General features: G+C 43.2%; 2 protein-coding genes across 3 annotated transcripts in view; both read left to right on the top strand.

Annotated features, from left to right (window-relative positions):
* The window catches only part of gatm (glycine amidinotransferase (L-arginine:glycine amidinotransferase)), an 11788-nt gene extending 10246 nt beyond the window's left edge, over positions 1-1542 (top strand). Inside the window, exons 8-9 of the mRNA XM_079873830.1 lie at positions 53-169; positions 1207-1542. Coding sequence (XP_079729956.1) covers positions 53-169; positions 1207-1319 — 230 coding nt within the window. The 3' untranslated portion in view covers positions 1320-1542. The remainder of the gene's footprint in view (positions 1-52; positions 170-1206) is intronic.
* A 526-nt stretch (positions 1543-2068) lies between these two features.
* pde8a (phosphodiesterase 8A) overlaps positions 2069-17500 on the top strand; it is a 71914-nt gene continuing 56482 nt past the window's right edge. For both annotated transcript variants that reach the window (XM_079873821.1, XM_079873820.1), the window contains exon 1: positions 2069-3620. In XM_079873821.1, coding sequence (XP_079729947.1) covers positions 3510-3620 — 111 coding nt within the window. In that variant the 5' untranslated portion in view covers positions 2069-3509. The remainder of the gene's footprint in view (positions 3621-17500) is intronic.

The following is a 17500-nucleotide window of genomic DNA, read 5'->3' as shown; positions in this document are numbered from 1 at the left end:
ATGTGAATGGCCTTATATGATGTTTGGCTTAAATATGAGTACTCCTCCTCAGATCATCCGTTGTGGATGTCGTCCAAATGGCTGTCCATGAATGTGTTGATGCTGGATGAGAAACGTGTGATGGTGGATGCTAATGAGATGACCATACAGAAAATGTTTGAAAATCTCGGTAAGAACGTTGTTTCTTCAGCTCTTCTGGAGCTTCAGCTCTGAACCCATACAACCAGTGTTGGGGAAACTTCTTTAAAATGTAATGCGTTACAGTATTACATTACTCTCTAAAAATAACTAATTATGTTACAAATGGGAAAGTTATTTTTATGGAAAGTAATGCGTTACGTTTCTTTTTCTCACCCTGCGAGGCTCGATCTCTTCTTGGCCTTGCAGGTGTTTTTACTGAAGTTCTTTCTTTGCAAGCGTTTGTCGCAGTAATGCATTGCCTATATAACACACACTTTCATTTTCCTTTTAAAAACACATTTAGAATATTATCATATTCTGAGCACTTAGAATATTTCCTGAGCCCTAGAGCTACAGACACCATATAACAGATCTCAACATTAGGGTTATATTACCTACTGTATCTTTATTGAACTTTAAACTGTTTTACTGAAAGTTGAAAGTAATGTGTTTTGTTAGTACTTTTTGTCTGTTTGCGCAGGCATGACGCATGTTTAAGTGACAACGTTATGGAGAAGAGAGAGAATTTTTATTCAGTACTTTAAAAATGTTAAAGTAAATTAATTAAACTGAAAAGTAATGTGCATTACTTTTAAAAAAGTAACTTAAAAGTAACTAATGTGTAAATTTATAAATGCATACTTTACTTATTACATCGCAAAAGTAATCTGATTACATAATGCATGTCACTTATAATCCGTAACTACTCGTTACATCAAAAACTAATCTGATTACATAATTTGTTACTTGTAATGTGTTACTTTACTTGTTACATCACAAAAGTAATCTGATTACGTAATGCATGTTAGATTTAATGCGTCACTTGTTACATAAAAAAGTAATCTTATTACGTAATGCATGTGACTTATAATGAGGTACTTTACTCATTACATCACAAAAGTAATCTGATTACATAATGCATGTTACTTGTAATTAATTACTTTACTCGTTACATCACAAAGTAATCTGATTACGTAATGCATGTTACTTGTATGTCAATCTGACTGCTGTTTGTCGCTCCTGCAGGTATTAAGACGATTAAAGTCAGCATCCGCCACGCTAACTCCCTGGGAGGAGGCTTTCACTGCTGGACGACGGACGTGCGCCGGCGCGGATCCCTCCAGTCTTACTTCCTCTAGCCTGCCAGAGACACGCAGTTCTTATTGAGCTCAGATTCGAGCACCGTCTGCATGGTTTGATTGCGATGTGCATGTCAGGGCTTTTGTAAATGCGACCGATGAACGTGATGAATAGAAACCTCAGTGATCTCAATAACAACTGCATTTCTGGCCGGCTGTTGTAGTAATGACTCCAGTGAAGTAGGCAGAGCCCCCCCCACCGCCCCCCCCACACACACACACACACACCACAGAAGAAGAGTTTCTACCTCCTATTTACCAAAAACAGAAAACCTGTTTAGCCTATTTTGAATTGTAATGACTTCTTATATAATGCATTTTAATGATATATAATTTTTTTTACCCTATGTGATACAAGTGTTGATTTATAAATCAGGTATTTTTGTAGCCATATTTCAGTTATTTTGTAAGCATTTCATGAAATGTAAATATCTATATGCATATGCATTATTTTAGTTGCACATATACTCTTCACTTCACAAAAGTGTTTTTATAGCATCTGCCTCTGATGTCATTCACAATAGCAGGAGTCAGGAACGCTATTCGCTGCTTATACATAATCCTGGAACGTGTTCTCAACGTTCAGGGAACGTTTGGCTGATTGTTTCGCGTTGTGTTTGTGCTGTGATTCTCTAGTTTAACTTGTTGAGTGAGATTGCTCTTTATCAACCCATGATTCTGTGTCAGGTCAAACTAAATCAAATAAAGATACACTTGGAAATCAATGTGACTGAATCAGTTTTCCATTTCATGCTTTGTATTTATGATGCTTGTGATCAAAAGAAAAAAAAACCTGTGGTCAACAAATGAAGGATAACATGATAAGCCTCATGAAGAATTCAATTCACTTTCATCTGTAAATCCATTTTCACAATACACATCTTTACAGCAGTTTTACAGAAAAGAGTCCTCATTACAATTTACAGTGATCTGTTATCATTAGATGTGACTAAGTTATGTTTTTCAGAAATGTACATATACAAATCACAGTTAGCAAAAAATGTTTTAAACAATTCAATAATTTATGCAAAAATGCATTTAAACAATGTAATAATTTAAGGCAGAAACAATGAGCTAATTGAAGTAAGGAATACTTGTTTGTTAAGAAATGATTATGACAGAAAAAATAAGGAAAAGAAGTGACTACAACTCACTAAATATATGCAGATGACATTCAGTGTTACTTTTTTCATATTTGTAGGCTATATCACTGAGTTCATATTTATCAACATTTTCATAAAAACTAATTTCATCCCAGTCTTTTATCACAACTAAGTGCTTTGATATTGCACCAAATAATGATTAAAAACGGGGAGATCAACATTTGTGGATAAATGCTTGGCTAATAAAAAAAAAAAAAAAACATTATAAAGCGTTCAATTTCATGGGACAAATTACAAGTTCAGTAAACTGCATTTTTCTGAGTTAACTCTATAAGTGAGTCACATTATTTTCCTCCATCCGCGTCGCGCGTTTGAAGTTCCCTCCACGCGCTAGCCCCGCCCCCCTGCGCGCAAGACGCCGCTCATTGGCTCGACGCAGCTCATTTGCATTGACGTCATTCGAGGCTGTAGGTCAATCCGTGCGCGTGCTTTTATTGGATCTGCTGCTGTCACACATTCGCGCCGCTGATGTTCTCAACGCGCGTTATTCCTCGTCAGGAAACTCGCGACGCGCAAACGCCTTTCTTTCCGTGTTCTGGAAGCCGCGCGTCGGTTTCTTTCGTCCGTCTGAGGCTGAATCCTAGGCCCGTGATTGACAGCTGCTGTTGAAGGCAGGTTCCGCGAGGTCCGCGTTGACGCGCCGCGCCGGAGTTTCATCAACGGCCCGTTTGATGTCATAAATGCCGGATCGCGCGTTCCGCGGCGGATTTCAGCCTGTTGATGGGGAGCGCGATCAACGCGCCGGCTCCTGAGGCCGCACGGACACATCGGGTGTGTTTGACGCCTGTCGAAGGAGAATAAACGCTCGAACGCGCCGCACTAATGGACGAAACCGTCGCGTAAATCGAGCCGGAGAAAGACGCTGAGGATGAGGAGTAGTGCTAACGGGCGCGCGTGAGGACAAACATGAGCAGACTTTCTGTTTGATCATCGATAGATCTGATCGATCCGGTCGTCTTGATGATCTGAGAAAGAATCGTTCTTATTAGCGCTGCGAGAGGAGCGTCGCGTCGCGTCGCGCGGGTGAATGATGGGCTGCGCCTCCAGCATCCACATCTCCGATCGCGGGATTTATCACAGTGGGAAAGAGTCCGAGGATTCGCAGAACTGCGGACACACCAGACCCAGCGCCCGCCAGGTGAGTGTATGTGTGTGTGTGAGAGAGAGAGAGAGAGAGAGAGAGAGAGTGTGATAGAGAGTCCGTCCATATCCAGCATCCCAGTCTGTGTGTGTGTGTCTGAGAAAGAGTGAGTGAGTGTTTGTGCGTGTCTGTGAGAAAGTGTGTGTGAGTGAGAGAGAGAGAGAGAGTGAGTGTGTGTGTGTGTGTGTGTGTGTGTGTGTGTGTGTGTGAGAGAGAGAGAGAGAGAGAGAGAGAGAGAGAGAGAGAGAGAGAGAGAGAGAGAGAGAGTGTGTGTGTGAGAAAGAGTGAGTGTGTGTGTGTGTGTGTGTGAGAGAGAGAGAGAGAGAGAGAGAGAGAGAGAGAGAGAGAGAGAGAGTGTGTGTGTGTGTGTGAGAGAGAGAGTGTGTGTGAGAGAGAGGGAGAGAGAGAGAGAGAGAGAGAGAAAGTGTGTGTGTGAGAAAAAGAGAGAGAGAGAGAGAGAGAGAGAGAGTGTGTGTGTGTGAGAGAGAGAGAGAGTGAATGTGTGTGTGTGTGTGTGTGTGTGTGTCAGCCTATAGTCTCACACACACACACACACACACACACTGGATGCTTCACCCAGAAACTGTCATTTACTCTCCAAACTTTCCTCCAAAAAAGGATCTGAATGAAACATTTTCAGCCTGGAATCAGGAATGATAAACGGAGTCTGATGGAGTTTGTGTTCCTGCTCTCGCTTGGACGGGGTTTAAAACACACTCAGTCTTCACTCATGTTATCGATTACTATCAGATGAGAACTACACCTGAACTGATCAGAATCATGATCCTTTAATCTTCTGTAGAGCAGCTTTATCTCTGAGTCTCACTCATATTCCATGAAGTTTACATCGATTATTTCCCAGTGTCAGAGTTCATGTTTGAAACTCGTGTGTGTGTTTAGTGCGCTCTTGTCTCTCTGTGTTCAGTGTGTTACAGTACAGCAGGGGCATCAGATGGTGATAATATGATGCATTAATGATGACAATATTCATGCTCTTCAAAGAATATTATGGTGATGTCATCATACATGATGCCATGATACAGTTTTCTCTTTAATTTCTTCTTCAGTGTCAAGACGGATCATCATCACCTTTTGGTCGGGTGTTTAAGCACTGCACACTCACAACTCTACATTATATTACTTCATAATTTTTTTATTAATATTTTATACAATTTATTAAAGTTGGCATGAAATGAAAATTAAACCTTTCACACGTTTTTACAATTCACATCTGTTTTCTAAATGCATGTTATATTTTCATGTTATATTTAAAAAATCAAAATCCAGCATATCTTAGTTCTTTGAAACACAGTAAAACCAACGTTACTCGCGTATTGATAAGAAATAAAGCAACGTCTGCGTCCGTTTCCTGCGCTGGAAAGCTTCCCGATATTAACGCTGGTCCCTTTCCCTGGCCTTTTCCTCTTTTGTATTTTCTGTGCCATCTCTTTATTTCTATAGTCGTTCTGCTAATGTCTCTCCTCCTCCATCATGACTGGACAGGCCCCTTACTGCTGATTGGCTACAAGTGTTTTGGTGTTCAGTCTGATCCTCTTTTCAACAGCGTTTTTCAAAAATTGCACACTGCACCTTTAAGCTTAGTATTAGTTCACCCAAAAATGAAAAAAATTGTAATTTATTGCCCTCATGTCGTTCCAAACCTATAAGACTTTCATTCATCTTTGAAACACATCTGAAGATATTTTAATGAAATCTGAGTGATTTGTCCCTCTATTGACACACAACTACAACTTGGCTATTTCAAAAAGTAGTGGTGCACGATATATCGGCCGCCGAGGTCATTTTTTTACACATCGGTATCGTTCCGATGTCAAAATATGGCCGATGTGAACAGGCCGATATTTGACGTGTGAAGTTGAAGATGAAGTTGACGTAGAGAACGCGCCTGAGAGAAATACACATTTCATACAGATGACATAAGCAGAGAACAGTCTGTTTTCTTTCGTTTTGAATTGTTCTGTTTAAAAATAGACGTTTCAAGCTTTCTATATATGTCTCAGGTCTGTGAGGCAGGTAGGTTTCGGTTCATTTATGAGATGCACTCCAGGTTCACACCCCATCGCCTCCGTGTCCTGATTAAATATTTTCTACTATATTTATTAATTATCTTATAAATATTATTTATTAAATCCAGGCAATTGGTTGATGAAACATTGATCAAAATGAAGATACAATTAATACAAAACGAAATTAAATTTAAAGACAGGCTTTGTGCTTTCTGCTTGAGGTCTCTGTGAAAGTTTTAAAGGAGTTTTTAAGTGCCGCTTTCAGAGCGCTCACGTCCGTAACGGAGAACTGGCCTGTCCGTAACATTGTTAACGCAGTCTAGTGGGACTTATGTTTTTTTCCTCTTCATGACACATTTTTGACTGATCGTTTTTTGACTCAGAGATATTTGAATATATTGCTTGATATTTGATACCCGTTCGAATTAGATTTTTCTCAAAAGTGACAGCACGTGTGATTTGTGGATTACTGATAAGCGCGAGTGGAGAAACAGGCGTTTATTTATTCATTCTCAGTGTTGAGAAACGTAGCCTTCATGTGTTATTGTGTTAATAATAACTAAAGTAGCCTACCTAATTATGTTACATATTTATTTTGTATGAAAACTAGCGTGTTCGTTACTTATGGATTAAAAAAGTAGGCTACCGTTGTATCAGTGCTGCGCGAGCTCTCTCACACAAACACGGACGCGCGACACACAGAGAGAGAAGATAATTGTAAAATGAAAAATTGACGGGCTAAGTTTAAATTTTGTTCTTGCTTGTTTGTTTTTTTTCTGTCAAAATGTCAGAAAGCATTTTGTATTATCCATCCGTGTTTTTAAAATTCGTTAAATGACGGGACGTTTTACTGTTAACACAGCCCATATGTCGGATTCGTCTTATAGCCTACTTGTTATTATTTTTAGAATAAGTGATTCGTTATGCTATTATTGGACTCCTGTCTATTCATTGTCAACTGTTTTCTATAAATATGTTTGTATTGGCTAACATTTATTCAGCTAATGTGTGTCCTGTTTAAAATGTGCAATGTTCAAACGCAAAGACAGCACGTCACAAGAAGCCCTTTTCTCTGTGGTATTTTTTTTTTTTTTTACTAAGGGTTTCTTAATTTTAGACAAGTTGACCAGCACACATGCAATGCAATATAATGCATGTGTGTCGTATGTGTGACATATTTTGCTCACATGAAGGTGCCCAATATCAGTCATTTCTAAAGTAAAAAAAATGTGTTTGGGAAAATAGCTCTTTATTTGATAATCATTAAAATTTGTTTTCTATACAGAGATATCGACATCGGTAAATATCGGTATCGGCCATAACAGCAATATTAATATTGGTTATCGGTATCGGCCACAATTTTCACATCGGTGCATCACTATCAAAAAGTTCATAAAGAGATCGTAAAACTAATCCATATGAACCAAGTGGTTTGATTAAAATTTTCTGAAGAGAGACAATCGCTCTATATGATGAGCAAATGGATTTTAGTCCTTCACATATTAACATTGATCAGAGAACATAAACAGAAGCTCAACTGTACTTGCTTGATGCACGAGAATGAACCTCATTGGTTCTTGCTGAAGCTCAGACGTGCTGCGTAACACGAGAATAAACCTCATTGGTTCTTGCTGACACTCAAACGTGCTGCGTAACACGAGAATGAACCTCATTGGTTCTTGCTGACGCTCAAACGTGCTGCGTAACACTAGAATGAACCTCATTGGTTCTTGCTGAAGATCAAACGTGCTGCGTAACACGAGAATGAACCTCATTGGTTCTTGCTGAAGATCAAACGTGCTGCGTAACACGAGAATGAACCTCATTGGTTCTTGCTGAAGATCAAACGTGCTGCGTAACACGAGAATGAACCTCATTGGTTCTTGCTGACGCTCAAACGTGCTGCGTAACACTAGAATGAACCTCATTGGTTCTTGCTGAAGCTCAAACGTGCTGCGTAACACGAGAATGAACCTCACTGGTTCTTGCTGAAGCTCAAACGTGCTGCGTAACACTAGAATGAACCTCATTGGTTCTTGCTGAAGATCAAACGTGCTGCGTAACACGAGAATGAACCTCATTGGTTCTTGCTGACGCTCAAACGTGCTGCGTAACACGAGAATGAACCTCATTGGTTCTTGCTGAAGCTCAAACGTGCTGCGTAACACGAGAATGAACCTCATTGGTTCTTGCTGAAGCTCAAACGTGCTGCGTAACATGAGAATGAACCTCATTGGTTCTTGCTGAAGCTCAAACGTGCTCTGTAACATGAGAATGAACCTCATTGGTTCTTGCTGAAGCTCAAACGTGCTGCGTAACACGAGAATGAACCTCATTGGTTCTTGCTGAAGCTCAAACGTGCTCTGTAACATGAGAATGAACCTCATTGGTTCTTGCTGAAGCTCAAACATGCTCTGTAACATGAGAATGAACCTCATTGGTTCTTGCTGAAGCTCGAACGTGCTGCGTAACACGAGAATGAACCTCATTGGTTCTTGCTGAAGCTCGAACGTGCTGCGTAACACGAGAATGAACCTCATTGGTTCTTGCTGAAGCTCAAACGTGCTGCGTAACACGAGAATGAACCTCATTGGTTCTTGCTGAAGCTCAAACGTGCTGCGTAACACGAGAATGAACCTCATTGGTTCTTGCTGAAGCTCAAACGTGCTGCGTAACACTAGAATGAACCTCATTGGTTCTTGCTGAAGCTCGAACGTGCTGCGTAACACGAGAATGAACCTCATTGGTTCTTGCTGAAGCTCGAACGTGCTGCGTAACACGAGAATGAACCTCATTGGTTCTTGCTGAGGCTCAAACGTGCTGCGTAACACGAGAATGAACCTCATTGGTTCTTGCTGAGGCTCAAACGTGCTCCGTAACACGAGAATGAACCTCATTGGTTCTTACTGAAGATCAAACGTGCTGCGTAACACGAGAATGAACCTCATTGGTTCTGGCGGAAGCTCAAACGTGCTGCGTAACACGAGAATGAACCTCATTGGTTCTTGCTGAAGCTCAAACATGCTGCATAACACGAGAATGATCCTCATTGGTTCTTGCTGAAGATCAAACGTGCTGCGTAACACGAGAATGAACCTCATTGGTTCTGGCGGAAGCTCAAACGTGCTGCATAACACGAGAATGATCCTCATTGGTTCTTGCTGAGGCTCAAACGTGCTCCGTAACACGAGAATGAACCTCATTGGTTCTTACTGAAGATCAAACGTGCTGCGTAACACGAGAATGAACCTCATTGGTTCTGGCGGAAGCTCAAACGTGCTGCGTAACACGAGAATGAACCTCATTGGTTCTTGCTGAAGCTCAAACATGCTGCATAACACGAGAATGATCCTCATTGGTTCTTACTGAAGATCAAACGTGCTGCGTAACACGAGAATGAACCTCATTGGTTCTGGCGGAAGCTCAAACGTGCTGCATAACACGAGAATGATCCTCATTGGTTCTTGCTGAAGCTCAAACATGCTGCGTAACACGAGAATGAACCTCATTGGTTCTGGCGGAAGCTCAAACGTGCTGCGTAACACGAGAATGAACCTCATTGGTTCTTGCTGAAGCTCAAACGTGCTGCGTAACACGAGAATGAACCTCATTGGTTCTGGCGGAAGCTCAAACGTGCTGCGTAACACGAGAATGAACCTCATTGGTTCTTGCTGAAGCTCAAACGTGCTGCGTAACACGAGAATGAACCTCATTGGTTCTTGCAGAAGATCAAACGTGCTGCGTAACACGAGAATGAACCTCATTGGTTCTTGCAGAAGCTCAAACGTGCTGCGTAACACGAGAATGAACCTCATTGGTTCTGGCGGAAGCTCAAACGTGCTGCGTAACACGAGAATGAACCTCATTGGTTCTTGCTGAAGCTCAAACGTGCTGCTTAACACGAGAATGAACCTCATTGGTTCTTGCAGAAGCTCAAACGTGCTCCGTAACACGAGAATGAACCTCATTGGTTCTTACTGAAGCTCAAACGTGCTCCGTAACACGAGAATGAACCTCATTGGTTCTTGCTGAAGCTCAAACGTGCTCCGTAACACAAGAATGAACCTCATTGGTTCTTACTGAAGATCAAACGTGCTGCGTAACACTAGCATGATCCTCATTGGTTCTTGCTGAAGCTCAAACGTGCTGCGTAACACGAGAATGAACCTCATTGGTTCTGGCGGAAGCTCAAACGTGCTGCGTAACACGAGAATGAACCTCATTGGTTCTTGCTGAAGCTCAAACGTGCTGCGTAACACGAGAATGAACCTCATTGGTTCTGGCGGAAGCTCAAACGTGCTGCGTAACACGAGAATGAACCTCATTGGTTCTTGCTGAAGCTCAAACGTGCTGCGTAACACGAGAATGAACCTCATTGGTTCTGGCGGAAGCTCAAACGTGCTGCGTAACACGAGAATGAACCTCATTGGTTCTTGCTGAAGCTCAAACGTGCTGCGTAACACGAGAATGAACCTCATTGGTTCTGGCGGAAGCTCAAACGTGCTGCGTAACACGAGAATGAACCTCATTGGTTCTTGCTGAAGCTCAAACGTGCTGCTTAACACGAGAATGAACCTCATTGGTTCTTGCAGAAGATCAAACGTGCTGCGTAACACGAGAATGAACCTCATTGGTTCTTGCAGAAGCTCAAACGTGCTGCGTAACACGAGAATGAACCTCATTGGTTCTTACTGAAGCTCAAACGTGCTGCGTAACACGAGAATGAACCTCATTGGTTCTTGCTGAAGCTCAAACGTGCTGCGTAACACGAGAATGAACCTCATTGGTTCTTGCTGAGTAACACGAGAATGAACCTCATTGGTTCTTGCTGAAGCTCAAACGTGCTGCGTAACACTAGAATGAACCTCATTGGTTCTTGCTGAAGCTCAAACGTGCTGCGTAACACGAGAATGAACCTCATTGGTTCTTGCTGACGCTCAAACGTGCTGCGTAACACGAGAATGAACCTCATTGGTTCTTGCTGAGTAACACGAGAATGAACCTCATTGGTTCTTGCTGAAGCTCAAACGTGCTGCGTAACACGAGAATGAACCTCATTGGTTCTTGCTGAAGCTCAAACGTGCTGCGTAACACGAGAATGAACCTCATTGGTTCTTGCTGAAACTCAAACGTGCTGCGTAACACGAGAATGATCCTCATTGGTTCTTGCTGAAGCTCAAACGTGCTGCGTAACACGAGAATGATCCTCATTGGTTCTTGCTGAAGCTCAAACGTGCTGCGTAACACGAGAATGATCCTCATTGGTTCTTGCTGAAACTCAAACGTGCTGCGTAACACGAGAATGAACCTCATTGGCTCTTGCTGAAACTCAAACGTGCTGCGTAACACGAGAATGAACCTCATTGGTTCTTGCTGAAGCTCAAACGTGCTGCGTAACACTAGAATGAACCTCATTGGTTCTCGAGAAGCTCAAACGTGCTGCGTAACACGAGAATGAACCTCATTGGTTCTTGCTGAAACTCAAACGTGCTGCGTAACACGAGAATGAACCTCATTGGTTCTTGCTGAAACTCAAACGTGCTGCGTAACACGAGAATGAACCTCATTGGTTCTCGCTGAAACTCAAACGTGCTGCGTAACACGAGATTGATCCTTATTGGTTCTTGCTGAAACTCAAACGTGCTGCGTAACACGAGAATGAACCTCATTGGTTCTCGAGAAGCTCAAACGTGCTGCGTAACACGAGAATGATCCTCATTGGTTCTTGCTGAAGCTCAAACGTGTTGCGTAACACGAGAATGAACCTCATTGGTTCTTGCTGAAGCTCAAACGTGCTGCGTAACACGAGAATGAACCTCATTGGTTCTCGCTGAAACTCAAACGTGCTGCGTAACACGAGAATGAACCTCATTGGTTCTCGCTGAAACTCAAACGTGCTGCGTAACACGAGATTGATCCTTATTGGTTCTTGCTGAAGCTCAAACGTGCTGCGTAACACTAGAATGAACCTCATTGGTTCTTGAGAAGCTCAAACGTGCTGCGTAACACGAGAATGATCCTCATTGGTTCTCGAGAAGCTCAAACGTGCTGCGTAACACGAGAATGAACCTCATTGGTTCTTGCTGAAACTCAAACGTGCTGCGTAACACGAGAATGAACCTCATTGGTTCTTGCTGAAACTCAAACGTGCTGCGTAACACGAGAATGAACCTCATTGGTTCTTGCTGAAACTCAAACGTGCTGCGTAACACGAGAATGAACCTCATTGGTTCTCGCTGAATCTCAAACGTGCTGCGTAACACGAGAATGATCCTCATTGGTTCTTGCTGAAGCTCAAACGTGCTGCGTAACACGAGAATGAACCTCATTGGTTCTTGCTGAAACTCAAACGTGCTGCGTAACACGAGAATGAACCTCATTGGTTCTCGAGAAGCTCAAACGTGCTGCGTAACACGAGAATGAACCTCTTTGGTTCTTGCTGAAACTCAAACGTGCTGCGTAACACGAGAATGAACCTCATTGGTTTTTGCTGAAACTCAAACGTGCTGCGTAACACGAGAATGAACCTCATTGGTTCTCGCTGAATCTCAAACGTGCTGCGTAACACTAGAATGATCCTCATTGGTTCTTGCTGAAGCTCAAACGTGCTGCGTAACACGAGAATGAACCTCATTGGTTCTTGCTGAAACTCAAACGTGCTGCGTAACACGAGAATGAACCTCATTGGTTCTCGAGAAGCTCAAACGTGCTGCGTAACACGAGAATGAACCTCATTGGTTCTTGCTGAAACTCAAACGTGCTGCGTAACACGAGAATGAACCTCATTGGTTTTTGCTGAAACTCAAACGTGCTGCGTAACACGAGAATGAACCTCATTGGTTCTCGCTGAAACTCAAACGTGCTGCATAACACGAGAATGATCCTCATTGGTTCTTGCTGAAGCTCAAACGTGCTGCGTAACACGAGAATGAACCTCATTGGTTCTCGAGAAGCTCAAACGTGCTGCGTAACACGAGAATGAACCTCATTGGTTCTTGCTGAAACTCAAACGTGCTGCGTAACACGAGAATGAACCTCATTGGTTCTTGCTGAAACTCAAACGTGCTGCGTAACACGAGAATGAACCTCATTGGTTCTCGCTGAAACTCAAACGTGCTGCGTAACACGAGAATGATCCTCATTGGTTCTTGCTGAAGCTCAAACGTGCTGCGTAACACGAGAATGAACCTCATTGGTTCTTGCTGAAGCTCAAACGTGCTGCGTAACACGAGAATGATCCTCATTGGTTCTTGCTGAAGCTCAAACGTGCTGCGTAACACGAGAATGAACCTCATTGGTTCTCGCTGAAACTCAAACGTGCTGCGTAACACGAGATTGATCCTTATTGGTTCTTGCTGAAGCTCAAACGTGCTGCGTAACACGAGAATGAACCTCATTGGTTCTTGCTGAAGCTCAAACGTGCTGCGTAACACGAGAATGAACCTCATTGGTTCTCGCTGAAACTCAAACGTGCTGCGTAACACGAGATTGATCCTTATTGGTTCTTGCTGAAGATCAAACGTGTTGCGTAACACGAGAATGATCCTCATTGGTTCTTGCTGAAGCTCAAACGTGCTGCGTAACACGAGAATGAACCTCATTGGTTCTTGCTGAAGCTCAAACGTGCTGCGTAACACGAGATTGAACCTCATTGGTTCTCGCTGAAACTCAAACGTGCTGCGTAACACGAGATTGATCCTTATTGGTTCTTGCTGAAACTCAAACGTGCTGCGTAACACGAGAATGAACCTCATTGGTTCTTGCTGAAGCTCAAACGTGCTGCGTAACACGAGAATGAACCTCATTGGTTCTTGCTGAAGCTCAAACGTGCTGCGTAACACGAGAATGAACCTCATTGGTTCTCGCTGAAACTCAAACGTGCTGCGTAACACGAGATTGATCCTTATTGGTTCTTGCTGAAACTCAAACGTGCTGCGTAACACGAGAATGAACCTCATTGGTTCTCGAGAAGCTCAAACGTGCTGCGTAACACGAGAATGATCCTCATTGGTTCTTGCTGAAGCTCAAACGTGCTGCGTAACACGAGAATGAACCTCATTGGTTCTTGCTGAAGCTCAAACGTGCTGCGTAACACGAGAATGAACCTCATTGGTTCTCGCTGAAACTCAAACGTGCTGCGTAACACGAGATTGATCCTTATTGGTTCTTGCTGAAGCTCAAACGTGCTGCGTAACACGAGAATGAACCTCATTGGTTCTCGAGAAGCTCAAACGTGCTGCGTAACACGAGATTGATCCTTATTGGTTCTTGCTGAAGCTCAAACGTGCTGCGTAACACGAGATTGATCCTTATTGGTTCTTGCTGAAGCTCAAACGTGCTGCGTAACACGAGAATGAACCTCATTGGTTCTTGCTGAAGCTCAAACGTGCTGCATAACACGAGAATGATCCTCATTGGTTCTTGCTGAAACTCAAACGTGCTGCGTAACACGAGATTGATCCTTATTGGTTCTTGCTGAAGCTCAAACGTGCTGCGTAACACTAGAATGAACCTCATTGGTTCTCGAGAAGCTCAAACGTGCTGCGTAACACGAGAATGATCCTCATTGGTTCTCGAGAAGCTCAAACGTGCTGCGTAACACGAGAATGAACCTCATTGGTTCTTGCTGAAACTCAAACGTGCTGCGTAACACGAGAATGAACCTCATTGGTTCTTGCTGAAACTCAAACGTGCTGCGTAACACGAGAATGAACCTCATTGGTTCTCGAGAAGCTCAAACGTGCTGCGTAACACGAGAATGAACCTCATTGGTTCTTGCTGAAACTCCAACGTGCTGCGTAACACGAGAATGAACCTCATTGGTTCTTGCTGAAGCTCAAACGTGCTGCGTAACACGAGAATGAACCTCATTGGTTCTTGCTGAAACTCAAACGTGCTGCGTAACACGAGAATGAACCTCATTGGTTCTTGCTGAAACTCAAACGTGCTGCGTAACACGAGAATGAACCTCATTGGTTCTTGCTGAAGCTCAAACGTGCTGCGTAACATGAGAATGATCCTCATTGGTTCTTGCTGAAGCTCAAACGTGCTGCGTAACACGAGAATGAACCTCATTGGTTCTTGCTGAAGCTCAAACGTGCTGCATAACACGAGAATGATCCTCATTGGTTCTTGCTGAAGCTCAAACGTGCTGCGTAACACGAGAATGAACCTCATTGGTTCTTGCAGAAGCTCAAACGTGCTGCATAACACGAGAATGATCCTCATTGGTTCTTGCTGAAGATCAAACGTGCTGCGTAACACGAGAATGAACCTCATTGGTTCTTGCTGAAGCTCAAACGTGCTGCATAACACGAGAATGATCCTCATTGGTTCTTGCTGAAGCTCAAACGTGCTGCGTAACACTAGAATGATCCTCATTGGTTCTTGCTGAAGCTCAAACGTGCTGCATAACACGAGAATGATCCTCATTGGTTCTTGCTGAAGCTCAAACGTGCTGCGTAACACGAGAATGAACCTCATTGGTTCTTGCTGAAGCTCAAACGTGCTGCGTAACACTAGAATGATCCTCATTGGTTCTTGCTGAAGCTCAAACGTGCTGCGTAACACGAGAATGAACCTCATTGGTTCTTGCTGAAGCTCAAACGTGCTGCATAACACGAGAATGATCCTCATTGGTTCTTGCTGAAGCTCAAACGTGCTGCGTAACACTAGAATGATCCTCATTGGTTCTTGCTGAAGCTCAAACGTGCTGCATAACACGAGAATGATCCTCATTGGTTCTTGCTGAAGCTCAAACGTGCTGCGTAACACTAGAATGATCCTCATTGGTTCTTGCTGAAGCTCAAACGTGCTGCGTAACACGAGAATGAACCTCATTGGTTCTTGCTGAAACTCAAACGTGCTGCGTAACACGAGAATGAACCTCATTGGTTCTTGCTGAAGCTCAAACGTGCTGCGTAACACGAGAATGAACCTCATTGGTTCTCGAGAAGCTCAAACGTGCTGCGTAACACGAGAATGATCCTCATTGGTTCTTGCTGAAGCTCAAACGTGCTGCGTAACACGAGAATGAACCTCATTGGTTCTTGCTGAAGCTCAAACGTGCTGCGTAACACTAGAATGATCCTCATTGGTTCTTGCTGAAGCTCAAACGTGCTGTGTAACACGAGAATGAACCTTATTGGTTCTTGCTGAAGCTCAAACGTGCTGCGTAACACTAGAATGAACCTCATTGGTTCTTGCTGAAGCTCAAACGTGCTGCGTAACACTAGAATGATCCTCATTGGTTCTTGCTGAAGATCAAACGTGCTGCGTAACACGAGAATGAACCTCATTGGTTCTTGCTGAAACTCAAACGTGCTGCGTAACACGAGAATGAACCTCATTGGTTCTTGCTGAAGCTCAAACGTGCTGCGTAACACGAGAATGAACCTCATTGGTTCTTGCTGAAGCTCAAACGTGCTGCGTAACACTAGAATGATCCTCATTGGTTCTTGCTGAAGCACAAACGTGCTGCGTAACACGAGAATGAACCTCATTGGTTCTTGCTGAAGCTCAAACGTGCTGCGTAACACTAGAATGATCCTCATTGGTTCTTGCTGAAGCTCAAACGTGCTGCGTAACACGAGAATGAACCTCATTGGTTCTTGCTGAAGCTCAAACGTGCTGCGTAACACGAGAATGATCCTCATTGGTTCTTGCTGAAGCTCAAACGTGCTGTGTAACACGAGAATGAACCTCATTGGTTCTTGCTGAAACTCAAATGTGCTGCGTAACACGAGAATGAACCTCATTGGTTCTTGCTGAAGCTCAAACGTGCTGCGTAACACGAGAATGAACCTCATTGGTTCTTGCTGAAGCTCAAACGTGCTGCGTAACACGAGAATGAACCTCATTGGTTCTTGCTGAAACTCAAATGTGCTGCGTAACACGAGAATGAACCTCATTGGTTCTTGCTGAAGCTCAAACGTGCTGTGTAACACGCGAATGAACCTCATTGGTTCTTGCTGAAGCTCAAACGTGCTGCGTAACACGAGAATGAACCTCATTGGTTCTTGCTGAAACTCAAATGTGCTGCGTAACACGGGAATGAACCTCATTGGTTCTTGCTGAAGCTCAAACGTGCTGCGTAACACGAGAATGAACCTCATTGGTTCTTGCTGAAACTCAAATGTGCTGCGTAACACGAGAATGAACCTCATTGGTTCTTGCTGAAGCTCAAACGTGCTGTGTAACACGCGAATGAACCTCATTGGTTCTCGCTGAAGCTCAAATGTGCTGCGTAACACGAGAATGAACCTCATTGGTTCTTGCAGAAGCTCAAACGTGCTGCGTAACACGGGAATGAACCTCATTGGTTCTTGCTGAAGCTCAAACGTGCTGCGTAACACGAGAATGAACCTCATTGGTTCTTGCAAAGCTCAAAGAAAGTCTTGCTGATTTATCATTTTATTAAACGTTTTATGTGTGTGAGAGTGTGAGTGTGTGAGAGTGAGAATGTGTGTGTGAGTGTGTGTGAGTGTGTGTATGCTAGTCAAGGGCGCAGCAGCATCTGTGTGACTTTCTGTCCATGATAAGACTCAAGTACAAGGTCTGACAATGGTTTTCTCATGTCTCACAACACATTCCTCTTTGTGTGTGTGTGTGTGTGTGTGTGTATGTGTGTGTGCAGTGCTGATATAGGGTTAGTGGTTTATCTGGCCTTGGCTGAGGCTCCACTGTTCTGCGTTTGTAACCCTCAATACCGGATTCAGACAGAGTGTGTGTGTTACTTAAGGGACAAAATTCGTGGATATCCTTAAAGTCAAATTTTTAAATATTTTATTGCAAGCATGCAGTTGTTGGTTTGTGTTTCAGCAGATGTCAATGTGAAGCCCCTCTTTAGCA

The sequence above is a fragment of the Squalius cephalus genome (assembly GCF_949319135.1).
Source record: "Squalius cephalus genome assembly, chromosome: 6".
Taxonomy (NCBI): domain Eukaryota; kingdom Metazoa; phylum Chordata; class Actinopteri; order Cypriniformes; family Leuciscidae; genus Squalius; species Squalius cephalus.
The sequence above is the reverse complement of the archived record's forward strand: the minus strand, read 5'-3'. Positions and strand labels throughout refer to the sequence as shown.